Source organism: Polypterus senegalus, chromosome 6, assembly GCF_016835505.1.
Source record: "Polypterus senegalus isolate Bchr_013 chromosome 6, ASM1683550v1, whole genome shotgun sequence".
Lineage (NCBI taxonomy): Eukaryota > Metazoa > Chordata > Cladistia > Polypteriformes > Polypteridae > Polypterus > Polypterus senegalus.
In genome coordinates, this window is record NC_053159.1 from 179,511,903 (window position 1) to 179,528,942 (window position 17,040).

At 41.6% G+C, this 17,040-nt stretch overlaps 1 protein-coding gene across 1 annotated transcript in view; it reads right to left on the reverse strand.

Annotated features, from left to right (window-relative positions):
• Positions 1-17,040, reverse strand: part of LOC120530679 (dynein heavy chain 11, axonemal-like) — a 645,801-nt gene that overhangs the window by 533,870 nt on the left and 94,891 nt on the right. The window contains 2 exon segments of the mRNA XM_039755100.1: positions 10,023-10,277; positions 15,526-15,858. Of these exon segments, the coding sequence (XP_039611034.1) occupies positions 10,023-10,277; positions 15,526-15,858 (588 nt within the window).

The following is a 17,040-nucleotide window of genomic DNA, read 5'->3' on the forward strand; positions in this document are numbered from 1 at the left end:
GCCTCCACTCCTCTCCAGCAAGACTTCATCCACTCTTCACCCGACTCCAGCCATCGAGTGAAAGGAGGTGGCCCCTTATATACATGCCCGGATGGGCTCCAAGTGCTTCCCGACACTCCTCCACCGACACTCCCCTGTGTGGAGGAAGAGCCAGCTGCGCACCCAGAAGCAGTCCGGGTGTCCCCGGTCTTCTTCCCCCCAGCACTTCCGGAAGTTCTGAGGTCCAGGGCTCTTCAGGCAGCGGGGCGAACCCTGGCGGTGACCATGGGCCTCTACAGGGTTGAGCTTCAAAGCTCTGCACCCGTGGTCCCCAACGTAACCAGGGTGGTCGCCTCCTCGTGGTCTGGAGGAGGCGCAAGCTCTCCTCCAGTCCTCTTGGGCGTCCCGGCTGGGTACTACCCCCAGCCGTGTGCCACAATATATATATATATATATATATATATATATATATATATATATAAATATATATATATATGTATATAGTGAAAGAAACGGGGGCGTCAGCAAGCCACAAACCCCCAAACACGATCACACCAAGTCTCGGGTTCAAATAATAGTGTGTTTATTGCACACACTCCTCCAGAAAGAAGCACAATACCCCTCAATACTTCGCTCCACCACCACACTGCCTTCCTCTAACCAAGTGTTGCTCCCAGCTCTGACTCATTTGGATAAGGGAGTGTGGTCCCTTGGATTAAGGACCCAGAAGTACTTCCAGTGCCAGGGCCCTGCCCGATGGAAGTGGTTCCATGTCATCTGAAAGTCCATTACAGCAGGGAGCTTGTCTTGCTGCAGCACCCTCTTGCGGCACCCAGTGACTGCAGCAGGGCTGCTCTGCCAGACTACATCTACTAGCATACCCTACCAGCTTCCCACTGGGCACTGATATTCATCTAGCATGTTAAGGGAGTAAAAACCCCAGTGATGTCTTCCCTCTTCAATGGGCTAACTCCTAGTGGACAGACAGACACCCCAGCCAGGTAGGAGAAGGGGGATCAGACCAGAAGGTGTGGACGGACAGCCCACTGAATCTACTCTATATACAGTATATATAAAATCCTAAGCCTAAAGTGCAACGATTTTGTGCAACAACTTTATGTGACGTTTTTTATATATGTTTGGTATCATTCTTTTCAGAATTTATCAAAATTTAATGTGATGTTGTTAGATTTTCAGATTCTCATTCCGTTTTTAAATTATAAACTAAAAAATATCAAGAATTCACATCCCGCGAGACAGACTTTGTGCCAAGTGATTTAACTATGCCTGGGGTCGGAAATAAAAGACAAAGAGTAGGACAGCGGCTGTACAGGCTTTTAAATATTCGGAGCACCATGCGAGATGAAGATCAGGTGGCATGGCAGCTGCAGCAGCAAAGCAGCTGATCGAGCAATGAGGAAAAAAAACTGTATCTGTCTCCTATTGTGTCACCGTTTAAGAGGGGGTTTCGGAGGAGCGACTGCATCTCCTTAGGGTGCGTTCAGCTTCAGCCCCCCTCTTCACAACGCAAGTGGAAGAGACGTGAAGAGGTTGGCAAATAGTGCAGGCAATGGAGGGGTTGGCGAGCGAAGCAAGCAGGAGGAGAACCCCATATATATATATATAATAAAAATAGAAGAAATCCAACAAAATTGACAGCAATTGAACCACTACAACTTGCCTTTTAAGAGACAGTAATCCAAATTATCAATGTCTGAAAATTACATCCTGTAGATGGCGTCCTCCTGTACGTATGCATTCTTCCAATCTGCTGTTAAGATTCCCCATTGATCGCTGTAACATCTCAGCTGGGATACCACGAGTTTCGTCTTGAATTCTTTGTTTCAATTCTTTCAGTGTCCTTGGCCGAGTCGTAGACCCGACTCTTAAGGTAGCCCCACAAGAAAAAATCACAAACGGACAAATCCGGTGATCTTGAGGGCCAGGGAATGTCACAGAATCTTGAGATGACACGGTTACCGAACAATTCTCGCACAGCTGCCATTGATTGCCTTGCAATTGATTACTAAATGACTAAATGGCGAGACTGTTTACAGCTCAAGGTCCCTGTTCCGCAGTGCTGCCAACTGTACATGGCTGCCACTACGCATTTCAAAAGTTCCCGTTTTTCTGTGTCACCCTGTTATATATATACATGCACACACACACACACGTATTTATATATATATATATATATATATATATATATACACACAGGGTGGTTAAGATCTAATTATGCAATTATGAAAAGGTGAACACATTGCACCCGCTGTTCGACTGACAACCGCCTCCCCGCCATTTTGGAATGCAGGGCAGGTGCTGCCATTTATCAGCAACAAAAATAATTGTTTGTGAATTCTCTATGTAATAAACATAATAAGTTATAGTGTGATGAAAATTGCATAATTAGATCTGTACCACCCTATTTATTTATATATATATATATACCACCTGACCCTGAAGTGCATCCTGGATGCAATGTGATAGACCTGGAAGTACTCCTGGGTCTGGTGTAAAGGAAGCTGCTCCACTTCCCCTGTGGAGACAGAGTCAGCAGAGTAGACGGACAAAGCTCACTGTTAAGTCAGGTGTGTAGGACAGACAAAGATGGCCTGCGAGGAGTGGAGGAAATGAAAGAGTCCTTGGGTGCCTCTAGAGGGAGCTGCTGGAGGTTCGACCTGACCTGGAAGTGCTTCCTGGATACAATGTGATAAGACCAGATGTATTGCTGGGTCCAGTATAAAGGAAGCTGCTCCACTTCACCAGGGGAGTTAATGTCGCGAGAGTAGTCGGATGAAGCTCAGTGGGGAGGACTGGAAACAGGAAGAGTCACACTGATGGAGCTGTAGAGTTTGTTAATGTATTTGTGGTAATAAATCTGTTTATTGGCATCTGGAACTGTGTGTCTGTGCTGTTGTGTCTCAGGTTTAGGGTGCCGTAATGCCCCCTAGTGATTCACACCATGTCTCCCCTTTCCACACTCTGCCATACTTTTGCACATAAAGGAAAAGACTGCAGATGAAATAAAATGAAAACATATAGTATTTGTTGGTGGGGTGATTGTCATTTGTGCAGAAACACAATTTGTTTCTTAAATTTCTTATCACTAGTCTATAGTCTCTGATTCGAGCTCTCTCCTGTACATTAGTTCTACTTGATCTTCCAGCTCCATGAATTTATCCACGCCAAAGCTATTTGATTTGTATTTCAGGATCAGAAGATGAAAGAAGAACAAAGTGGAGTAGGCGCCACAGTCACAAAACTAAAGAGACAAACCAGAAACATGAGACAACAAATCGTAAACTGTTAAGTAGGTGAGAAAACCCGAAAACAAAAATACCGGAAGGCTCACGTTAAGTCGATTCCAAAGCATGGATACTCGAACGACACCTAAGAGACCTTTTTAAAGGGTCGCAGGGGACTGCTGGTAGTTTGCCTTGGTAACAGCCGAAGTGAAAGTTACAAAATGGCGGTGTCCATCAATACACAAAATGGCACCACAATGAGACACTAAATAAATGCACCGCCAAGCTGGGATGAAATGCCTCAATCAAATTCTTTGACCGCAGAAGTTCCAAAAACTCCTCAGGAATGTGTAAAGAAAAAATTAATAAAGGAGAGAATCAACAAATCGTCTGACCACCTAGCAGGGCAGAATTTTCAAGGCGGAGTAGTTCTACTCACTAATCGTGGCACCGCAGAGTGACGACATGCCGTGTATCGACTAAGACATACAAGTAGGAATTTCACCCCACTCCGTACATGTGACAATATAAACCTTGTGATGAAGGTCACTTCTATCATCTACATCTGTCCACTAGTAAGATAACAATAATAATAAATTTTATTTATAGAAAGGCACCTTTGCACTGAAGGACACCGAACAAACAATAAATAAAAGAGCACATTGTAAACTGACCTGAAAGCACCAGAAAATATAAAAAGTTAAAACCAAACAAAGCCATTGTAATCATTGAGAAAAAGCCATTTTGAACAGATGGGTGTTAAGTTTACATTTGAAAACTGAGAATATGATTCGCTATTTCTAAGCTCAATGGGTAATGAGTTCCAGAGCATGGGAGCAGAACGGCTGAATGCTCCCATGGAAGTTAGACAAGCGAGAGAGACGGCCAGGTGGATGGATGGATCTAAGGTTATGGGAAGGGAATGGCAACATGAAGAAGGTTGGACAGATATGGAGGGGCGAGATTATAAATGGTCTTAAATGTTAGAAGAATTTTAATACCAATTCAAAACTTAATCAGGAGCCAATGAAGCTGCTGCAACACTGGAGTAATATGATGAATAGGCGGGGTTCGAGTAATGATGAGGACAGCAGAATTCTGGACTAGCTGAAGCTTATGGAGAGATTTATTACAGAGACCGAAGAGGAGCGAACTGCAATAGACTGTGCAAGACTGTGAAAAAAGATGGCAGTGGTATTGTATGGAAGGGGCGAATGTGATTAAATATTACGTAGGTGGAAGTAAGCAGACTGGGTGACCCGGGTAGTGCTGGGCAGTATGACTAAAACTCTATACAGTAATCCCTCCTCAATCGCGGGGGTTGCGTTCCAGAACCCCCTGTGATAGATGAAAATCCACGTAGTAGAAACCATATGTTTGTATGGTTATTTTTATATATTTTAAGCTCTTATAAACTCTCCAACACTGTTAACATTATTAGAGCCCTCTAGACATGAAATAACACCCTTTAGTCAAAAGTTTAAACTGTGCTCCATGACAAGACAGATGACAGTTCTTTTTCACAATTAAAAGAATGCAAACATATCTTCTCTTCAAAGGAATGCGTGTCAGGAGCAGAGAATGTCAGAGAGAGAGAGAGAGACAGAGAGAGAAAAGCAAAGAATCAAAAAATCAATACGTGCTGTTGGGCTTTCAAGTATGCCGAAGCACCGCGATAAAGCAGCATTTTTTTAGAGGAGCGTCCGTATCCTCTAGGCAAACAGCCTCTGTGCAAACACCCCCTCTGCTCACACCCCTACGTCAAGAAGAAAGAGTGAGAGAGACAGAGAAAAGCAAACAATCAAGCACAGCGCGGGAAGCATATCGTATATCTTTGAGGAGTTTTATTTAATACATAATACATGCTCTGATTGGGTAGCTTCTCAGCCATCCACCAATAGCGTCCCTTGTATGAAATCAACTGGGCAAACAAACTGAGGAAGCATGTACCATAAATTAAAAGACCCTTTGTTCGCAGAAATCCGCGAACCAGCGAAAAATGCGTGATATATATTTAGATATGCTTACATTAAAAATAAGCGATGGAGTGAAGCCGCGAAAGTCGAAGCGCGATATAGCGGGATCACTGTATCACGGTATTTTTCAAAATTATACCAGTTTCACGGCATTCAACGGTATTGTTTTTCCCATGCATGAGTAGATGTTAACCACATTTTCTACTGCAATTACTGCAGAAGACTGGCTAAGAATGACCTATTCCACTGTCATGAGAATTGTACATTGTAGAAAAAGTCATTTTAATGCACACCCAAGTATTAATAAAGGTTTGCAAGGCCACACAGAGTGATCATGTTCAAGGGGGTGGCTGTTACGATCTACTCTCGGCTTTTGGTTTTTATATTTTAATTTGGTGTTTACCTTAATTGGGTCCTGCCATAATTACCCACTTAAGTTGCTTATTAAGTAACTCACCTGGGTTAGGGGTGGGGTGTAGGTTTATAAATTAAGCTTCTTTGGTTTTTAGGTCACGAGAGAGAGAGTGTGAGTGAGTGAGTGAGTGAGTGAGTGAGTGAGTGAGTGAGTGAGTGAGTGAGTGAGTGAGTGAGTGAGTGAGGAGATGAAGAAGAAGAAGAAGGACAGAACAAGGTATGGAGAGTTAGGGTTGGATGGTCTGGCTTTGGGGTTTTGGTTGCTTATTAAAGAAATATAATTGTAAGCTAGCCATCTAAGTAATAAATGTAAATAGTTTGTATCTTGCTGTAAACTTTGTGAAGATAGACAGCTACAGTATGTTAGTGTGGTTCTCCTGCCTTGCTTGTTTTGTGTAATTGTCTCCATATTTTATCACATTGCATGATAGTTGCAGTCAAAATATAGAACCTTTTTATTGAACACATTTTGCAAACAACTTAAACTATAATTTTGACAACATATTGTCAACCATCCAAAGAGGCATTTAGCCGTAGTCAAATATCTAGAGGTGCTTTTCAAAAGTTGTATTGCACCGAACATGTCTTAGAAAAGAAATAAATAGTAAATATGTTTTGTACACCAACTACACTTTCTGTTCATGTTAACAATCTCTGTCCACTGACTCGTTAACTATACGGATTGTAATGGCGTTGGTTATCTCGATCCACCGCTTGCTTTTTTTGTTGTAGGCAGTACCTCTAGGAAGCGCATCCACAAGTGGCGTCTGACTCAAGCGTCCTTTAGCTTTTTCAGTTCTACCTGAGGACGTGGAGGGTGCCAATCTTAGTTCAATACATTCATGGCACTCCAAAGCACGTTTGTGGCTAAGGTGGTGCTGTAAATTACTCGTGTTGACAACTTTAGCATGACAGCATTTGCAGTAAATAGTTGTTTGGTCCACATCTGACCTTTTAAAACCAAAGTATCTCCAGACAACAGACACGTCTCCTTTTTTCGGCCAAAGTTCTTCCGTGTCATCATGTTCAACTTTATCGTCTGCTATAGCTTCAGTTTCGGAATGTTCTTTGTCCGTTTGCACCGCTCAATACCTCCACTAATGCGTGTACTCCGTTGCATGCGTGTTTAGCGGTGTCGCAGTTAAAAAAGGTCCCTCCTTTAACAGTTTCCTGCTGTGCCACGTTCCAAACGTTGTTTTAGGCTATTTAAACCGGTGTTGCAGTATAAGAAAAATTCATATCACAACAAAAATAAAAACCGGTTTTCGGTAGGAACCAGTATTCCTTCTAGCACTAGGTGACCGTTATTAATGTGAAATTGGAAAGATAGAGTACTATCAAGGATGATACCCAGACTCTTGACCTGAGGTGAAGGGGAAACAAAAGAATTATCAATAACAAGTGAAAGATTATCGGCTTTGGATACTGTTGATTCTGTATCCATGAGGAGAACCTCAGTTCTGTCGCTGTTTAATTTAAGAAAATTTGAAGAAAATCAGGATTTAATTTCAGCAATACAGTCAATAAATGAAGATACAGTCGACCCTTGATATACGACCAACCTGACATGCGAACAACTTGATTTACGACCAAAATTTTTGTTTTGATTTACGACCAACATCTTGCGTTACGACCCGAATGCGGTCACGTGTATCCGCTTGAGCGATTGTAAACAAACAGCCGAGAGCGTTCGGAAGCGTCAGTCGGAGCCCAGATACATGTGTTTGTGGACGTAATTTCGGTCAGTGCAGTGATATATCTATATATATAATTCACTAAGACCATGGCAAGCAAGACGCATAATTGCTAAGGAAGGTAACGAAGGTAAAGAAAGTGATTGTTAAGGGATGTTAGCTAGCGGGCCGGCGCGGCACATGATGATGTCATCAGGCTGAGTCAGCACCGGCTTGCTTTGGAGTGTATTATTACAGCAGTTCACAACACGACCAGCTTTGAACTGAGTGCTCGACTACTGTCATTATTAACTTGAGAAACAGCGATCACAATCAAAACGAAAAAGGAAATTGTGCGGAAATATGAGAGTGGTGTTCGTGTGACTGATCTCGCTAATATGTACAGCATATCGAAATCCACCATCTCGACAATTTTACAATGAAAAGATTTGCATAAGGAGGCTCCTTCTAAACAATAAGCACCTTCCGTTTCATTCTCCTCCTCTTCCCTTCCTGCAGCACAAAGATGTCAAATTAAATGGTGAGTACAGTGTGAAATTGTTGTTTCTGGTAGGCTACGCACTTTTTATAACTTTTGGTTAGTACATTAGAAAATTATTGGTGTTTTGGTAAATTATGCACATTATACAACCCTTTTTTATTATGAAAAGGTTAAGTAAGTGTTGCTGTGGGAGGTTTGGAGCGCATTATGGGTATTTCCATTATTTCTTATGGGAAAAATAGTCTTGACTTACAACCAACTTGAGTTACAACCAGCCCTCGCGAACGAATTGAGTTCGTAAGTCAAGGGTCCACTGTAGTGGAAAAGAAGAGGTGGGTTTACTAGCAAGGTAGAATGATAGATAGATAGATAGATAGATAGATAGATAGATAGATAGATAGATAGATAGATAGATAGATAGATAGATAGATAGATAGATAGATAGATAGATAAATAGATAGGAAAGGTACTATATGATAGATAGATAGATAGATAGATAGATAGATAGATAGATAGATAGATAGATAGATAGATAGATAGATAGATAGATAGATAGATAGATACTTTATTAATCCCAAGGGGAAATTCACACTAAGGAGAACAGCATAACAGTGAAAATTAATATTATATTTACGAACGATATTGCCGAGGAGAAGGAGTTAAATAAAAAAAAGAAGAGGCCCCAGGACAGAGCCCTAGGTTGGGATGTAAAAGTTTTAAGGTGGATGAACTGAGTGCGGCCCAAGAGGTAGGAACTGAACCAATCTAGTGGAGTGTGGGTAATGCCAACCAAAGATAATCTATTAAGGAGAGTGGTATGACAAATACAGTAATCCCTCCTCGATCGCGGGGGTTGCGTTCCAGAACCCCCCCACGATAGGTGAAAATCCGCGAAGTAAAAATCATATGTTCATATGGTTATTTTTATATATTTTAAACCCTTATAAACTCTCCCACACTGTTTATAAATATTCCCTGCACAGTTATACAGCATAATCCCTTTGTATTTTCTTAGATATTAGGTAAGATTCATTGAAATTATGTATGTAAACACACTGTTTATATACAGTAAAACCTAAATATTATTTTAAAGATATCGAGCGTCTCCGATATCACATATGTTACAGCCATTACAATAGACAGGCCACCAGCAATAAATATGTACAATGCAAGAAAAATTTTATACAGTAAATGTGTGTCGTACGTACATGTACTGTAAGTAGAAAATTAATTATAGTTACTCACCAACAATGACACGATGACTTGTCCGATAACGATGAGTTTAATTTTACTTCACAACAAAGGAGAACGTTACAGCCCTTAAAGGAGCCTCTTCAGGCGATTGTGTAGCACTGCCGTTGTTCTTCTTCAATCCAAATCCCTAAAGCAGATTCCATCCAGACTACTGCCTTATTACATCCACTTACAACTCATTTTGCACCCTAGTTAAAAGGACACTACAGCCGTAGATCTTATATTGCTTTCCTACTTTTTAAATAAAAAGAATCATAGCCTCATTGAAGCAGTAGCAGGAGCAGATCGTTTTGAAGCCATAATGAAGGGCTTGACTATGCACAAAGATAAACACAAAAGAGCACAACTCTTTACACAGAGAAACACGTTAATGCTGAATGAGCGAGACGAGACTTCCTGGTTAACATCCCATTCAGCACACAGGAACCTAACTGCATGCTCTGATTGGTTAGCTTCTCAGTCAGGAGAACTTAACTGCGTGCTCTGATTGGTTAGCTTCTCAGCCATCCGCCAATAGTGTCCCTTGTATGAAATCAACTGGGCAAACCAACTGAGGAAGCATGTACAGGAAGTAAAAAGACACATTGTCCGCAGAACCCGCGAAGCAGTGAAAAATCCGCGTTATATATTTAGTTATACTTACATATAAAATCCGCGATAAAGTGAAGCTGCGAAAGTCGAAGTGCGCTATAGCGAGGGATTACTGTAGTACCAAAGGCCGCACTCAGGTCAAGGAGGATGAGAATAGTAATTAAACCAGAGTCAGCAGCCACAAGGAGGTCATTAGTAATTTTAACAAGTGCCGTTTCTGTACTGTGGAGAGGACGAAAATCAGACTGGAACTCTTCATACAGATTATTATGAGATAAGTGGGAGTGAAGTAAAGATGGAAACTCTGCCCGACTCTGCTAACCATTCAGTTCAAATACTGCTGCTAAACCAGTTGAAGGTGACCTGGGCAGCAAGTCTGAATTCTCACCTGCTCTTTGAAGTGCTTGAGTTGAGGGGGACACCTCGGCAGCTCGTAATCCGCATAGAGCTCCATCTCATCACTTTTTATGACTTGGCCATACAGCAGGAACTGCTTCATGAACTCCTTCCTGTCGTCTGTCCACAGATAGCTGTACTCGCTGAAGGTGTCTTCGTAATTCTTGGCCTTTATGATGACATTTCTGACTCTGTTCATGATCATCTGTGCGAGATCTGTCAGCTCCTGAGTCTGGTTTATGTCAGGCTGATGAAAAGAATAGAAAAAAAAAATAAAACGATAAAAAGTGGTGCTGAGAGTTTAGTCTGGAGACCGAAGGCTGGGCTGATTCCTGTCTGCACTAAATGGATGACAGCAAACCTCAATTTCCACCATTTTAGATGGACAGTTAATGTCATACATTTCAAAGACTTTAGCATGCAGAATATAGCAAAATGTGAAAAAAGTGAAGGGTCTGCATACTTTCTGAAGGCACCGTAAACTGTGGGATGGTAAGGAATGCACCTGAGCCACTTTAAAGGGTCTGAATATTTGTGTCAATGGGATGGTTCACTTTCTTAATTTTAATAAACTTTCAAAAGTTTCTAAAATCCCATGTCCACGTTGTCATTCTATGGTATTGTTACGTGATGAGAGAAAAAATTAATTTAAAAAATTTTAGTACAAAGATGCAACATAACAACATGTGTAACTAATGAAGGGGTCTGAACCCTTTCTGAAGGCACTACACGAGCCTGGTGTCCAGTTATGTTGTGATGGATCCATGGTTAATGCTTTTGGCACATAGATCCACCATCTTTGGTCTGAATATTGTAGCTGCTCTCTGCCTAAATATGATCTCCACATTTTCCCCTTGTCTGCATGGCTTCCTCTAAAAGTCATCCATTTCTCTTTTCCTTAGAACATTAGAACAATCTGGAAGAACAGGCCATTCAGCCCAACAAAGTTCGCCAGTTCTATCCGTTTATTTGTTCTAAAATAACATCAAGTCTAGTTTTGAAGGTCCCTAAAGTCCAACAGTCTACCACACTACTTGGTAGCTTATTCCAAGTGTCTGTGGTTCTCTGTGTGAAGAAACCCTTCCTACGTTTGTGTGAAATTTCCCCTTAACAAGTTTCCAACTGTGTCCCCGTGTTCTTGATGAACTCATTTTCACCGTCTCGATCCACTGGTCTAATTCCCTTCATCATTTTAAACACTTCAGTCAGGTCTCCTCTTCATCTTCTTTTGTTTAAACTGTAAAGGCTCAGCTCCTTTAATCTTTCCTCATAACTGGTCCCCTGTAGCCCTGAATCAGCCGAGTTGTCCTCTCTGGACCTTCTCTTGTGTTGTTGTGCCCTTTTTGTAGCCTGGAGACCCAAACTGCACACAGTACTCCAGATGAGGCCTCACCAGTGTGTTATAAAGCTTGAACAGAACCTCCTGTGACTTGTACTCCACACATCAAGGCGCTAACCTGACATTCTGTTAGCCTCCTTAATGGCTCCTGAACCCCGTTGATAGCTTAGAGTCCACTATGACTCCTAAATCCTTGATTTTCCGACCACCCATTGTGTATTTAAACCTCACATTTTAACTTCTTATGTGTAATTCTTTACATTTACTGACATTAAATTTCATCTGCCACAAATCTGCCCAAGCCTGTCTGCTGTCCAATTCCTTCTGTGATGATATAACGGATTCCAAATTATCTATCTATCTATCTATCTATCTATCTATCTATCTATCATCTGCAAACTTAACCAGCTTGTTACTATCTAAATCATTTATATATATTAAAAATAGCAGCGGCCCCTGAACTGACCCCTGCTGGTCACCACTCTTAACATCGGCCAGTTCTGATGAGGTTCCTCTCACCATCACCCTCTGCTTCCTGTGTCTGAGCCAATTCTGCCCCCATCTACACACCACACCCTGATTTCCCACTTCTTTTAGTTTGATGCCCACCCTCTCATGTGGCACCTCATCAAATGCTTTCTGACAGTCCAGATAAATAACATGATCTGCTCCACTTTGATCGTATCCTTTTGTTGCCTCTTCATTGAGTTCCAGCAGGTTAGTAAAACACGACCTCCCTCTTCTGAACCCATGCTGACTGTTCAGTAAACTCCTGTTCTTGCCATGTGTTGCTCAATCTTATCCTTAATAATTCCTTCCATTAAATTTCCTTTGATGTACGTTAAGCTTACTGGCCTATAGTTGCTGAGATCTGCCCGGTCACCCTTTTTATATAATGGGATGATATTTGCCATTTTCCAGTCCTTCAGAATCTCTCCAGTGCGCAGTGACTTCCTAAAAATATGTGTCAAGGGTTTATATCTGTACTCACTAGCCTCCTTAAGAACTTGAGGGTAAATATTATCTGGTCCTGGTGATTTGTTTGATTTCTGAGCAGCTCTTCTCCCTCCATAAATTTCCAAATCCTTCAGTACCACCTTAGCAGTGACATTTACCGTTGGGAGGTTCTCCACTTCATCACTTAGTATCAGTTGTTCATGGATTACTTTAACTATTATGACCTTATTATTTATCATCAGTTATTCTTATAATTAGCTCCTAATGTTCATAGGTGTCTCTGCAGTGAACTGGTGTCTCCTCCACGAATGGCTCCTACCATGTACCCATTGTTAAAGGGACAGACTCTGGCATCATCTTAGTTCTTTTGTAGTATTCAGTAGTTCTTTATTACTATCAAACTTCTTTATATCCTGGGTAACTCCCCTTACTTATAACCAAGTTATTTTCACAACCTGATTCTTTGTACAAACTAGGGGGCTTCGCTCGCCCACCCCAATGTTTGGTTTAGCGGATATACAATTTAAAGAGATTGTTATTTTCATGGGAATTGTTACATAGGCATTATTTTCTCTTTTACTTTAAAAACTTTTGTAAAAACAATACTTGTCCTTTATTTCCGGCCTGGGCGTGGTTACATCTGTTTCTCGCAGGATGTATAACGCTGCTCGCGTTGTGAAGGCGGGGCCGGCTGAACACACGCTAAGGAGATGCCATTGGATCATCTGCTGTCTTCTGCTGCTGGCGAGCTGCCTGTTCTGCTTGCCGCATGTCGTCGTTTTAAGAGCTGTGATCACATGAAGCATGTCTGCCAAAAGCAATCCAACAACTGCTAGTTTAGATGTCTGCGGACTTGTTTTAAAAGATGTCTCACTGCCTTGTCTCGCGTGACGTTGTAAAAACAATACTTGTCCTTTATTTCCGGCCCCGTGCCTGGTTAAATGTCTTTCTCACAGGACGTATAACACTGCGTTGTGAAGGGGGGGCAGAATCGATCATTTTCAAGCCTGTACAGCCGCTGTGCTTTTTGCCACCTCATGTCTCTGCTGCTCAAAGTTGTGATCGCTTCTCCGTGGTCGTAAATATACACCTGACCGAATTGTGTTTTCTTTGAAATGAAACTTGTCGTTGCTTTAATTGTTGCGGGACCACAGATTCTCATAGCGTATGGTCCATTATTGTGTAAATCTACGTTTTGTGCATTGAATGATGCGAAGGCGAAAAGACTTTGTTTTCTGCTGTTTGCCTTTTATTTCTGACCTCGCTTTGTCCTGCTATTTTTTCAATTACACCTGGTCCTGATGATTAATTTCCTTTTGTTTGCGCTAATGCGATCTTTACCATCTTTTTTTTTTAATACTGTAGCGACTGACGTAATAAAGTGTCACAAAAGTTTTACTTGAATAATCGCTGACTTCATAACCCCAAACACAACTTTCTAGCACCCTCTCCAACCTCACATCCCCTGGTTCTCGCACAATTTACCGCATCAATCAATACCCCGCTATCAGCCTTCCATGCTGTACTCCGCCCTCCCTCAATCGGACCTAACAGTCACTTAAAATAAAAAAGGCTTCAACCTGGCTGGGACGCTACAATACTTTGGAATTTTACTGCTTTCATATTCTTTACCTTTCTCTGCATGTGTATCACGCCATCGTTTGTTTGAGCCTTTCGAATTTTCCTACTTTCATAATCTCTTATCTGCCTTTTTTTCTCTCCAACGCTTTTGGGTCTCTTTTCTCTGTGCTGCTCTTTCTTCTTTGCTTAGTCGTTGAGATTTCATCTAGAACGTATTGTCCTTATACGCTTTATATGTGCTGACAGCGCTGGATCTGTGTATGCTACGTGCCTTTACACAACAGAGTGTTTTCTGGCTGTGCTCTCTTAAATGATACTAGCCATGTGCGCCCAATTACGTTGCGCGTGTTAAAGTTGTCTGTGAAGGGCTCCCTGTTTAAACGTGGCTGCCAGTCGTGAACTGGGCCCCGTCGCACAGCATTATGATTTTTTATAAGGGAAACAAAATTACAAAAGAAAACCCTTGGATATTGATTCAATAGGAACGGCCTACTCGGAATCACTGTCCGAATCGTAATTATGTGGTGGTGTAGGAGCATTTCTGCTTCTGTCCGTTCACAGTCCGTCTCGTTTTCACGACGCTATCGTTTCCTCTCACGATGTCTTCTCAGACTTTCTCCAATCTCGCAGGTTGCTTTGTGGCAATCCAAAGAGTAAGGCAATATACACGGAGCAATGGTTATAAAAGGGGGACACATAGGTATCCAGGCTCTTTAAAGCATAAATAGGGATCACTTCACTGACATGTGAACAAGCCACGGTACAACTGTGAGACGCGCAGCACTCGCCGGCTACAGCGTAACAATAATAATTTCCAGAACGTGCTGTTACATTGTTATTCATTTTACCCACTGTCTTTCTTTCATTCATATGTTACGTAGGCACGCACCTTTTATCTTCGGCAATCTCATTCTCTAACCAGGCCTCAGGAGCTAACCAGCGTAACACTGTCCACCACCCCTTTCGTTTTTCCGGTACATTGTTGACATCCGTGAGTTACAACAACCGTACTAAACTGGAAGGTGGTCTACGATGCGTGGAATTCAGGACAAACAAAGATCAAGATCTAAATGAAGATCTCTTTAGTTAATTTAAAGCACAACAATTTGTTTAGTTTGAATGTCTGTGTTTTGAGGTGTGACTGGCGTACTACAGTCTTCAGTAGTATAAGCCTGGAGGAGATTCTTAATGCAATGCCTATGTTTTAGCTGTCTCTCTACTGCCATCTAGTGCTTCTTCTTCTAATTCATTCGCGGACAAACAAAGATCAAGATCCAAATGAAGATTATATATAGAGATTGTTTGCATTTCGCGGGTCTTTTAAGTGTCTTTCGAGAACATCATGTATGCCCTGCTTTTCCTTTCCAAGATTTTTTTTTGATAATAGAGAGATATCTTAGGGCTAAGGATTAGTCACAGTTATGATTATCTCATGTTCTACATACACAGCATAAAAGTCACTTCTAATTAGGACGAACAATGGCTTGTATGTTTATAGGTAGATGGAGACAGTTAATATAAAGAGATTTTCATATCAAAGCAAAGATCACTGTTTTTATGCTCACATTACCCACCACTGTATTCTTTAACAGCCATTCAATTTGTGTTTCCCACCCACCTGATAGGTCCCAGTCTCAAAGTGCTTGGCCACCCGATATATGAAAGAGGCCGTTTTAAATATATCTTCGATGAGCCCTTCAATCACATCATAGAAGTTGCCATATATCCCAAAGTCCAAAGGTGGTTGGAAGATCATCTGGCTGCCATTAAGCACTAACTGTACTTCAAAAAGGGGTGCAGTTTTCACCGTGGGTTCCGTGTTCTCAATGAGATATTGAAGTGAACATCTGATGGCCGACACAAACCCTTCCACCACCATCCTGTCAATGTACACTAAGTAGGCCTTCCACTCCTCCGACTCAGGATCTGCAGCCAGCAGAACTTGGTTTTCCTGTTTGGAAATTCAGGAGAGAACATGAATCAGTTTTTTAAAGTAGCTGGAGTCCCCCACACTTATATAGTACAATGGAAGCAATCTGGAATTTCTTCTGCATGTTGCAGGGCACTCATCTTTAATCCAAAGCATATTAAAGGCACTAGATTGATTGATTGATTGATTGATTGATTGGTCCCCAGGGGGAAATTTGGCTTATTACAGAAGCTAGATAGATAGATAGATAGATAGATAGATAGATAGATAGATGTGAAAGGCACTATATAATAGATAGATAGATAGATGTGAAAGGCACTATATGATAGATAGATAGATAGATAGATAGATAGATAGATAGATAGATAGATAGATAGATAGATAGATTGATTGGTCCCCAGGGGGAAATTTGGCTTATTACAGAAGCTAGATAGATAGATAGATAGATAGAAAGATAGAATACATACACTATAGTCTGAATACACACCAGAATGACAAAAAAGGAAAAAAATTAAAAAGAAACAAAAACATCTGACTTGTCAGTCCAAGTCCCACTTCTAGTGAAGTGCTATATAGGCATATTGCTGTTTGTATAAAGGAGCCCTCCCAGCTTTTCTTGACACACTTCTGCAGATAGATCACCTAGCTAAATGACACATTGGCGTCAAAATATTCAGAAATATGAGGATTGTCCCAAGATAATCAAAATATCCACGGAGGAGAGGATAACTGTCAACCCCTGGTTTGTAAGGATAGAGAAACACAGGTTGGGAGTACGTGCTGATAGCACATCGCCGCACCCATCACACGACGAACCACCTGGAAATGTAACCCGAGTGTAATGGGCGACATCCTAGGACCACACTGGAATAGTGTGAAGTTTTTTCAGTGGCCGGAGTGCCAATCCTGCCACCGACCCCCAAGTTTTCCCTGTAAGGTGGAATGCAAGATTAACGTCATCCCCAGGACGGAGCAATTGTAGGTTAGGGGCCTCGCTCAAGGGCTCAAAGGGGTAGAGTCACTTCTGGAGTTTATGGGATTGCTGGAGCAGATCCCTAACCTCAGAGCCACCGTTCTGTTTGTAAACATCACAGCAAAAAGTAATGTTTATAAAAGGAGGACATTACAAGCTCAAAAGGAATAAAAGGAGGGAAAAAAATGAGTTGCCTGAAAGACAAACCTTAAATGAACAAATCCCAAAAA